This window comes from Dipodomys ordii, unplaced genomic scaffold (assembly GCF_000151885.1).
Source record: "Dipodomys ordii isolate 6190 unplaced genomic scaffold, Dord_2.0 Scaffold1, whole genome shotgun sequence".
Classification (NCBI taxonomy): Eukaryota; Metazoa; Chordata; class Mammalia; order Rodentia; family Heteromyidae; genus Dipodomys; species Dipodomys ordii.
Window position 1 is genome coordinate 52,513,085 of NW_012267217.1, and position 10,951 is coordinate 52,524,035.

At 45.3% G+C, this 10,951-nt stretch overlaps 1 protein-coding gene across 3 annotated transcripts in view; it reads left to right on the plus strand.

The window, feature by feature from the left end:
• Ttll4 (tubulin tyrosine ligase-like family member 4) overlaps positions 1-10,951 on the plus strand; it is a 40,656-nt gene that overhangs the window by 26,443 nt on the left and 3,262 nt on the right. For all 3 annotated transcript variants that reach the window (XM_013011883.1, XM_013011891.1, XM_013011898.1), the window contains 14 exons: positions 684-808; positions 1,331-1,441; positions 1,828-1,904; positions 2,697-2,888; positions 2,975-3,057; positions 3,271-3,399; positions 3,772-3,894; positions 4,169-4,267; positions 4,975-5,109; positions 6,420-6,575; positions 7,757-7,859; positions 9,544-9,754; positions 9,891-9,961; positions 10,720-10,805. In XM_013011883.1, the coding sequence (XP_012867337.1) occupies positions 684-808; positions 1,331-1,441; positions 1,828-1,904; positions 2,697-2,888; positions 2,975-3,057; positions 3,271-3,399; positions 3,772-3,894; positions 4,169-4,267; positions 4,975-5,109; positions 6,420-6,575; positions 7,757-7,859; positions 9,544-9,754; positions 9,891-9,961; positions 10,720-10,805 (1,701 nt within the window). The remainder of the gene's footprint in view (positions 1-683; positions 809-1,330; positions 1,442-1,827; positions 1,905-2,696; positions 2,889-2,974; positions 3,058-3,270; positions 3,400-3,771; positions 3,895-4,168; positions 4,268-4,974; positions 5,110-6,419; positions 6,576-7,756; positions 7,860-9,543; positions 9,755-9,890; positions 9,962-10,719; positions 10,806-10,951) is intronic.

Below are 10,951 nucleotides of genomic sequence, written 5' to 3' on the forward strand. Positions count from 1 at the left end.
TAAATAATGTCATCTTTATTTTGTATTTTTTTCTCTTTGCTTATGTGGTGCTGAGGAATCGAACCCAGGGCCTCAGGCATGCAAGGCAAGCGCTCTACCGCTGAGCCACCTTCCCAGCCCCCACAAGTGCCTTTTTGACTCTATTTCTCATCTATTTCTTTGTGTTAGTGTAGCCATCGTCTATTAGCCTCCATCCCCTTTCAGACTCACTCTTTTGAAGCTGGATGCCGGTGTTTCACACCTGTAATCCTAGCTACTCAGGAGGCTGAGATCTGAGAATCATGGTTCAGAGCCAGCCCAGGCAGGAAAGTCCATGAGACTCTTATCTCCAATAAACCACTAGAAGACAGAAGTGGCTCTGTGGCTTAAGTGGTAGAGTGCTCACGTTGAGCTGAAGAACACAGGAGCAGCGCCCAAGCGCCCCACGACTGACAAAAAATAAACACTCTTTTGGGGATTCCCCCAACCCTTGTCTTGTCACAGGAAATATTAATGATACATTATCACCTGAAGTATTAGGAAACCTTGACTCTAGGTATGACTGTATGTAGGTTTACTCCAACACTTTATGGATTTATATTGGCAAGATAATTGTAGAATACTCATCTTTAGAGAAGTTCTGTGTATAATCTGCCTCAGGCTATTGCTTACCATTTCTCTGCCATATGTTATTTTCATCTTAGGAACTGTGTGGAGGTTCTGACCAAATCCCTATCCAATCATGAGAAAGTTGTCCGACCAGCCCTCATCTACAGTCTCTTCCCCAATGTGACCCCTACCATCTATTTTGGCACTCGAGATGAGAGAGGTAAATGTGGCCAAGTAACAAGTGTAAAGGAGCCTTCATGAGAAAAATGCTAATTAACTTGGGAGGAGGGGGCAGTAGGGTAGGAGAGGGCTGCCAGATAGTAGGTCCAATATAGGGACCCTTTCTTGTCTCTATATATGAACATATGTATGTATGTATGTATTCTTTAGTTTTTGAGACAGGCTCTTACTATGTAGCCTAGGCTGCTGTCAAACTCATAATCCTTCCATTTTAGCCTCCTGAGTTCTGGGATTATAGTTGTGTGCCACCAGCCCTGGCACTTATGTGACCTTTAGCTTGTCCTTCTTAGCCTCATCATCTTCTGGCTTAGCTCATAGTGTCTAACTTTGTTTCCCCCTTCTAACCTCCCTTTGCTCCTCTTTTCCTCTAAAGTGTGTTTATCTGAAACTCTGAACAGAACAATTTGTAGTGACTTGCCTGCCCAAGAAATGATAGGTACCAGTGCCATCTTTTTCATTGTCTTATAACTCTTCTTTCTTCTCTACTTCCACCTTTCCCCAGTGGAGAAGCTTCCCTGGGAACAGAGAAAGCTGCTCCGGTGGAAGATGAGCACAGTGACCCCAAACATTGTGAAACAGACCATTGGACGGTCTCACTTCAAAACCAGCAAGAGTAAGTAATTCGCTGTACTGTGAGCCTATCCTACTCTGAACCTGTCTTCTTTTCCCTACAAGATGGTTTTTAGTAGGTGGGAAGAGAGTCTTAGGTACTTCTGCTCTGTGGGCACAGTTTTGGACCCTCTCTTGAAGCTTCCAACCTCATAGGAAGGCAGAGCTCTGAAAACAGTCTAGGCTGAGCCCGTTGCTCAGAATCAAGACACAGAGATCTATTGTTTTGTCCCTGGCCCCAGGGCCTGCTGTAGGACAGTTCCATGGCAACTCATTGAAAGAAGTCTGGGAGCTGTGCCCAGTCCCCGTGGTATTTCTGGGGCCTCTGAGCCTCTCTCTGTTCCAGGGCTTGAACGGTTAGCAGGACTGACTCCCTGATTGCCTCTCCAGGAAACGATGACTGGCTAGGCTGCTGGGGTCACCATATGAAGTCTCCCAGTTTCCGGTCCATTCGAGAGTATCAGAAGGTAGGTGTCATTGCTAGGAGCTATGCTGCTAGCCTTTGGTCGAGGTCAGGGTATGGTTGCGGTGGTAGGAGGGACCACAGAAAATTAGGGAAGGTTTAAGAGAAGAGGGTCCAGGAAAGGTGGAGGGGAGACCTAGAAGATCCCACCCATCTGTGGTTCTCTTGCACTGTCTTAGATCAGTTGCATTCAGGGAATGTGGTGCTAGGTGCTGGGCCTGCTAAGCCTTGGCAGCTGCTGCCTCTCAGTGGCAGTTTTTCTGTCAGGTATTGTGAGAGGCATTGTCTGCCACTGATTATACTTCCCCTGTATCCACTGCTCGTTGTCTCCATTCCCCCCAAGCTCTTTATAAGTGTGTGTAGAGAAGATTTCAAGTTTCCTTTTGGAACAAATAAATCTCTTCCTCCCGGTCTCCTCTCCCCTCTCCTTCCCTCCCCTCCCATCCCTTCCCCTTCCCTCCCCTCTCCTCCTCTTTTTTTTTTTTTTTGCCAGTCCTGGAGCTTGAACTCAGGGCCTGGGTACTCACTGTTCTTGAGTGCAGACTTCTTTTCCTAGAAAAAGACTTAACGGCTTTTTCATTGCACTGAGGGTGAATATCATGTCAATCTTAATCACTATTGATGTGTTTGAATCATCTTTTGGTGAGGCTCAGCAGTTGGGAGATGGGACCCTTAGGCAATGGCAGTATGGTAGAAGAGAAGCTTGGAAGCTAAGGGAGTTGGGATGCTGTAGTGATGCGTGACTTCTTCCTCACCTCAGCCCTGTCTCTGCCCTTCCTCTTTATCCCTTCTGCAGCTAAACCACTTCCCAGGCTCCTTCCAGATTGGGAGAAAGGACCGGCTGTGGCGGAACTTGTCTCGCATGCAGAGCCGATTTGGCAAGAAGGAGTTCAGTTTCTTCCCCCAGTCTTTTATCCTGCCCCAGGATTCCAAGCTCCTGCGTAAAGTCTGGGAGAGTAGCAGCCGCCAAAAGTGGATTGTGAAGCCAGTGAGTGGGTCACAGTGGGTAGTAGATAATGGTTTGGGAATATTGGACCTGGAGCAAATCTTCTTTGCTTTGTTCATATCTTCTAGCCAGCATCAGCTCGAGGCATTGGCATCCAGGTTATTCACAAGTGGAGTCAGCTCCCCAAACGCAGGCCTCTCCTGGTACAGAGGTGTGTCCCTCTCTAGCTCACAATATTCTCTATCTTCGCACCTGTTGGCCTCCAGGTTCCCTGTTTAAAATGTTGTCTGCCCCAAGACTTCCCTGCCAAAGATTTATTTTCTTGACAACTTGTTTAGGTTCTTTTTACCTTTGTCATGGCTCAGTTACCTACTGACCTTCATCTCATCTGGCTGCATGTGAAGCTGGCTTTAATTCTACACAGGTACCTGCACAAACCCTACCTCATCAGCGGCAGCAAGTTTGATCTTCGGATCTATGTTTACGTCACTTCCTACGATCCTCTGAGGATTTACCTCTTTTCGGATGGACTTGTCCGCTTTGCCAGTTGCAAGTATGTGATAGTAGGGAGGTGCCACTGTCAGTTTGTGGGACTTATTTTCCCCAGAAGGAGGGAAACTAGAGGACACTAGAAAGAAAAACAATAAATATTTTGGGGGTTTTGTTAACCAGGGGGAGGCAAGAGGGAATTAAAGAACATATTTGCCAAATCTGAGGAGGGTCTTTGTGAGGGCCTGAATTGAGATAAAGAATGTAGCTGTGGTTTCTAGAACCTTGCCCACAGCTGCACTTGTTAGGCATTTGGGGAGCTGAAAAGATGTGTGCACCTATTCTTTACCTCCTTAGGATTAAGGGAAATAATTTGCCTTATTCTTCATTTGCTTCTTACTACCTCATGTCTTACCTCTGTCATTCTCACTTGCAGGTATTCCCCTTCCATGAAGAGCCTGGGCAACAAGTTTATGCACCTGACCAACTATAGTGTCAATAAAAAGAATGCTGAGTACCAGGCCAACGCTGATGAAACGGCCTGCCAGGGCCACAAATGGTACTGAGGGCAGAATGTCTCAGTCAAGTACAGGGCTCTAGAGGCTGGGGGGTTCGGGTTCAGGGTGGTGGTAGCCGAAGGCTAAAGTAACACCTGGAGATTATATAAACACTAATCAGTCCAGAATTGGTCTTGTTTGCATCCAAGATCATCTCTTTATTCCTAATGTCAAAGCAAAGATACCTTTAGATCTCTTATTCCTTGTCCTTTCCTTTTGGTTACTAACATTGGTCTTAAACATAACCCCAAATACTTTCTCGACCTTTCCCTGCAGGGCATTGAAGGCTTTGTGGAACTACCTAAACCAGAAGGGAGTCAATAGTGATGCCATCTGGGAGAAGATAAAAGATGTTGTTATCAAAACCATTATCTCGTGAGTCTCACTGCCACACTGGGTGTGAGGCTCCCTCTGGATCCCCTCTTTTCTCAACCTCGTACTGCTGTACTATAGGCCTTAAAGCCCATTTTTTGTTTTGTTTTGTTTTAGTTTTGAGGCATAGGAGTTTAGTTTTTATTCCTACATTCATTCATTGGTGGTACTTGGGGTTAAACGCAGGGCTTTATGCTCGCTATGCAGACTCTATGCTTTGAACTATGCCACCAGCATTTTTGCTTTAGTTATTTTAAGGATAGGATCTTGTGTATATGTTTGGTCCAGCCTGGTCAGCAGTACACATTTATGCTTCCTTCATACTTGGGGTGATAGGTGCTTGTCACTGTACCCAGATTTTTGTTTAGATGAGGGTCTTGCCTGCATTTTGCCTGGGTGGGCCTCAAGCTGTGATCCTCCAGATTTCCACTTCCTCTTAGTAGCTGGGATTACAGACAAGAGCCACCATGCCTTGCTGAAATTCAGTTTTGAGGATAAGCAGTAAGAAAGAATAGATAAGAGGTAAATTCTACTTATTTACCAAACTTCACCCCAGAGATTGGTCTGCATCAGACACATTTCGTAATAGCCCGATTCAAGAGAAGACTGCTTCTGCCTGTCTAACTGGAAGCCAGTCCATTGGCAGGGTAGCTTTGGTTGGAGACCTCTGAGAGGAGCTGGGATGAATATTCTCTCTTCTTCTTGGTCAGGTCAGAGCCCTATGTAACTAACCTGCTCAAGATGTACGTGCGGCGGCCCTATAGCTGCCATGAGCTCTTTGGTTTTGACATAATGCTTGACGAGAACCTTAAGCCCTGGGTCTTGGAAGTCAACATTTCCCCAAGGTAGGTGGGGTTTTGGTATGCTCATAGTAAATCCTTTCTGTATTCTTGGACTCCATTCCTGCCGATTTAGGGAACATCTTTTCCTTCAAAGAATTTGTGTCCAAGAAGCATTGTACTCATAACCTGATTTAAGGAACTCCTTTGTACAACTACTTAATAAAATAAGAAAAAATGTTTTTTGTTTTGTTTTGTCGGTCATGAGGCTAGAACTCTGGGCTTGGGCACCGTCCCTCAGCTCTTCAGTTCAAGACTAGTGCTCTACCACTTGAGCCACAGCACCACTTCCAGTTTTTTAATTGGGGATAAGAGTCTCACAGACTTTCCTGCCCAGGCTTGGCTTTGAACCATGATCCTCAGATTTCAGCCTCCTGAGTAGCTAGGATTACAGTTGCGAGCCATTAGCGCCTACCAAAAGTTTTTAGTGCCATCACCAAAATGGTACAAATAAAAAAAAAAATTTGTGGCCGGGCACCCTGGGCTCACGCCTATAATCCTAGCTACTCAGGGGACTGAGATCTGAGGATTACGGTTCAAAGCCAGTCTGGGGCAGGAAAATCCTTGAGACTCTTACCTCCAATAAACGACTCAGAAAACTGGAAGTGGCTCTAGCCTCTATGGCTCAAGTGGTAGAGCACTAGCCTTGAGCTGAAGAGCTAAGGGACAGCACCAAGGCCCAGAGTTCAGGCCTCACAACAGACAAAAAAAGGAAGGAAGGAAGGAAGGATTTGTGGCCAGGTGCTGGTAGCTCACACCTGTAATCCCAGCTACTCAGGAGGCTGAGATCTGAGAATCACGGTCACAGTCAAAGCCAGCCCAGGAGGGAAAGTCCCTGAGACTCTTAACTCCAGTTAACCAGCAAACAACCAGAAGTGGCACTGTGGCTCAAGTCTTAGAGCACTGGCCTTGAGCTGAAGAGCTCAGGGACAATGCCTCGGCCCATGGTTTTAAGCCCCATGACCAACAACAACAAAAAATTCGGTCTTTCCTTCATCATGTATATTTGCTGATTTACTCATTCTTTGCCATTATCTTAAAGTTGTTTGGGAACAGAGAAAGGTTGTTAAAAGTTACTTATTTCATGTTGATTGCCAACACTTGGTTTCCCCTGGCAATCCAAGGTCACAGGCAAATTTACTAGTCCGAATGAAGTTATTCATTGTCTTCAGGATAAGGACTGTCATGATATTCGGGTAGCAGAGCCCCATTCGTCATAAGGAAGCCAGGGAGTAATGGGGCTAGCCATGATTTGATGTAGACCAGAAATCATCTAGAGTGTTGCTTTGACTCTGCTTTGCATCTTTTGCCTAAAGCCTCCACTCCAATTCTCCACTGGACATCAGCATCAAGGGCCAGATGATTCGTGACCTTCTGAACTTGGCAGGCTTTGTTTTACCCAATGCAGAGGATGTCATTTCCAGCTCCGTCAGCTCTGGCAGCTTCTGCAGCTCCAGCAGCTCCAGTACCAGGTCAGCTTCCAGGCTTCCCTGAGGTTTGGCTGACAACATTGAGCAGCCTATTGGGATTCTGGGAGGGAGTGGGTTCTGGACCATCTCTCCTGCTTTTTTCTTCCTTGCTGCTCAGGGTGCCTCTACTGTCCGTCAACTTACCATGCCATGTCAGTACCCCTGAAAGTAAGTTTGATTATTTTTGCTTCTCTATTTAGGACTCTCCACAGGGCCTTAAAGTTAGATTTAATTTCCCTATCTGGACATTGAAAGCTCAGCCTTCTTTTCCTGGGTTCATCTCTCCCTATGCCTCTTCTGTGCCCTAGCAGACCCTTCAGGACCAGTTAATTTAGTCTCTTCATTGCTTCCTGATGTTCCCTCATAGTATTCTGTTCTCTACTCATGCCCCTCACCCACACCCCTTATCCATCAACACCTAGTTCTAGACCGTATCTTTAAGAAGACAATTCAGTATGGGCTTTTTCTTCCATATCTCCAAAGCACTTGAAATAACTCTTGAAGGGAGGAATATAGTAATTAGGAAGTACCTGTGGTGGTAAGAATATAACTATAATTTATCTTCCCAACAACCTTATAGAGTTAATTAGTATTGAAGTTTACAGTTGAGGAAACTGAAGGTTCCAAGGATAGAGTAATGCATCATGGTCATTTGGCAGTAGTGATAGGAGGACAGAATTGAACATCCTCATTTATCTGGTAACCAAACTTGCTTTCTCTTCTATATCTTTTATACTGTATTTTCCTCTATCTTGCAGTTATTGGTCATTTGACTTATTTCACTTGCCACACCATCAGTTTCTTGGAGGCAAGGGCTGCTTTTTAGTCATCTCTCAACAGTGACCTTGTAATTGTAGTAACATGATGCCAGAGGTTAAGTCCAAGATCACACAGCCAGTAGGGCAGAGCTGGGGCATATAGTAAATGTTCTCTAAATTAAGCTAAATGGAAGTACCCAGTGATGAGTCTTCTTCTGTCAACTTCAGCAGAGGGTGGCTTGCACTCTTTCAGCTCTTCCATGGTACTCAATTGGAATGTTTTTAGTGTGATCTATTCAAGTGACAAATCTCCCACACACCTTTATCTTCCTAGAAGGATCTTCCTGGGCTGGACCCTCTTCATATTTCCTCAAGATTTAAACCTGCTAACCCTACTCTTTGTTCTTTGTCTACCTCTTGCCTTAGTCTGCCAGGCTCTACCAGGGACAAATGTCGAATGACTTCAGAGCATTTCATGGCACAGAAGTTGAAGAGAGCCTACTACCTGACCCAGAAAATTCCTGACCAGGTAGGATGATTCCCTATACCCCCCTCTGCCAGCGCCCCTCCTCTTCCCCCCGGACCAACAAAGCTTGGTTGGTCAGAGATCCCCTGAGCAACCTGCTTTACCGCTGTTCCAGCACAAGATTTCTTAGCCGAGGTTTGGGTGCTCATTATGAACAGATAGTGGTTAGCATGTGATCATCTTTATCACACCACCAAGAGCCACTACATCTAGCACAGTACTCTACTGCTCCCATCTTTCTTTTTTGGTGGTATTGGCTTTTGAACTTATGGCCTTGTGCTTACTAGACAAGCACTCTACTGCTAGAGCCACGCTCTCAGTCTTTTTTTGCTTTAATTCTTTTTTATTTTTGGTCAGTCATGGGGTTGAACTCAGGACCTGGGCTCTGTCCTTGAGCTCTTTTGCTCCAGGCTCTATCACTTTGAGCCACAGCTTCATTTCTTGTTTTTAATTGGAGATAAGAGTCTCATGAGCTGGCTTTGAACACAGATCCTCAGAACTCAGCCTCCTGAGTAGCTAGGGTTATTGGGGTGAATCACCAGCTCTTGGCTCAGTTTGTGTTTTTGAGACAGGGTCTCAGGAACTTTTTTTGCCCAGGCTAATCACATCTTCTCATCTCTACCTCCCATACAGCTAGGATTATAGGGATATATCATCTCATCTAGTTCCTGTACTGGCCCATTTATTTTTTACACTGAAAACTTCTAGGCCTACCCATTTATATTCTACCACTGCTCTGCATACCTATAATTCATATACCTATTAATTTTTTTTTGCCAATCCTCTGGCTTGAACTCAGGCCCTGGACATTGTCCTTGAGATAGCATTCAACCACTTGAGCCACCACACCACTTCCAGTTTTTTTTAATGTGGTACCGAGGAATTGAACCCAGGGCTTCATGCACGCTAGGCAAGCACTCTACCACTAAGCTACATTCCCAGACCACTATTAATTTCTTTTATGCACTTTTTTTTTTTTTTTTGGTCAGTCATGGGGCTTGAACTATGGGCTTGGGCTGTCCCTCAGCTCTTCATCTCAAGGCAAGTGCTCTACCACTTGAGCCATAGATCCACTTCTGGTTTTTTGGTGGTTTATTGGAGATAAGAGTTGGGCACTTTCCTGCCCAGGCTGACTTTGAACCACGATCCTCAAACTTCAGCCTCCTGAGTAGCTAGATTATAGGTGGGAGCCACCGATGCCTGGTACATGTATCCTTATTAATATTCATCTTTTCTTATAAATGTCAAATCACTGTTTTTGCATTCAACTTTGATGCAATGCTTATTTAAAAAAAAAAAGTTTTTGACAGCATGGAAAACTGGCCCATTCTTGACAGAGAGTTTCCAACCTTTACCCTAAGGTTTCTTTCCATCAAAGTTACAGTAAGATCCCCAAGAGGCTTGACCATCCCAGAAAAGATAGGGGAGCTGGCTGTGGGAGTGGCAGTTGCTAGACCCTGACCTCCGCTCAATTTAAAAGTCCACTTGTCTTAGAGCTCCTGCCAAGGTGTCTTAGTTCAACAGCTAAGTTCAGTGGACTTAGAAAAAGATAAAACAGAGAACTGACCCACTGGGTAGTGTTGTGTTCTACAAGGTCCTCAGGACTGGGCTCTCTAACCCCAGGCTTCCTCTAGCTTACTTTTTTTTTTTTTTTGCACATTTTCTTTTCTCGTTCCTTGGACCATAGGATTTCTATGCATCTGTGCTGGATATCCTGACACCAGATGATGTTCGGATTTTGGTTGAGATGGAAGATGAGTATTCTCGCCGTGGTCAATTTGAAAGAATTTTTCCTACTCGAATCTCCTCTCGCTATCTCCGCTTTTTTGAGCAGCCACGTTATTTCAACATTCTCACCACGCAGTGGGAACAGAAGTACCATGGCAACAAACTCAAAGGTGATATGCTCTGCCTGCCCACAGGAGGCCAGGTTTAGTGACAGATTAAATTCTGTTATACCAAGAGTGGGCCTCTCTGGAAGGGAAAATGGGCTAATTGAGTCTTCCTTATTAACCCCTGTTCATCTTGTCCTAGGAGTAGATCTGCTTCGGAATTGGTGCTACAAAGGGTTCCACAATGGGATAGTGTCTGATTCTATTCCACTGGTGAGTGATGCCAGTACAAGGAACAACACCTCCTTGTCAGTCTTCTTTTGCCTTAAATATACATTGTGGTTAGGTTGTAGGTACCCAGCTTCATGACCTGTGATTCATTACTTTTTTTTTTTTTTGCCAGTTGTGGGGGCTGAACACTGGGCCAGGGCGCTGTCCCTCAGCTCTTCGGCTCAAGGCTAGCGCCCTATCACTTGAGCCACAGCACCACTTCTGGCTTTTTTCTGCTTATGTGGTGCTGAGCCACCTTCCCAGCCCCCTTTGTTTTGTCTTGTTTGTTTTTTGTCAGTTGTGGGTCCTTGTCTCTAGGCCTGGGTGCTGTCCCTCAGCTCTTCAGCTCAAGGCTACTAGCACCCTACCTCTTGAGCCACAGTGCCACTTCTGACTTTTTCTACTGATATGTGGTGCTGAGGAATCAAACCCAGGGCCTCATGCTGAGGAATTGAACCCAGGGCTTTGTGCATGTAGGCAGGCACTTTACTGCTAAGCCACATTTCTAGCCTCTTCTTCTTTTTCTTCTTCTTCTTTTTTTAAAAGGTTAGAAAGTACAGTGCAGTGCAATCCTTTTTGTCTGATTCAGGAGAGAACCAAGTCTTTTTTTTTCCTCATATAAGCCCATGTTTTATGGACAGGGCAGGGAAGAAACGCTGATCACTTAGGGGTACAACTAGAAATTGAGACCCAAGAGCACGAACACTTCTGCCTGACCTCTGCCTGCTTTTTGCCTCATTGCTTGCTTCTTTTGTTTTCAGTGGTCTCTGCCAACATCACTTGTGACTATCCCAGATAGTGACAGGATGCTCAATGCCTTCAGCAAATCAGAACCTGGCCAGCCGGAGTAAGCGTGCTTCTGTAAGGGCTTTGGGGTTTGGGGAGTTTTTTCCCTTCATGTCTTCCCAAAAGGGGAATAATCACACTCTCACACACACACACACTTCCTTGAAGGGAGCTATCACACACACACACACACACACTCTCTCTCTC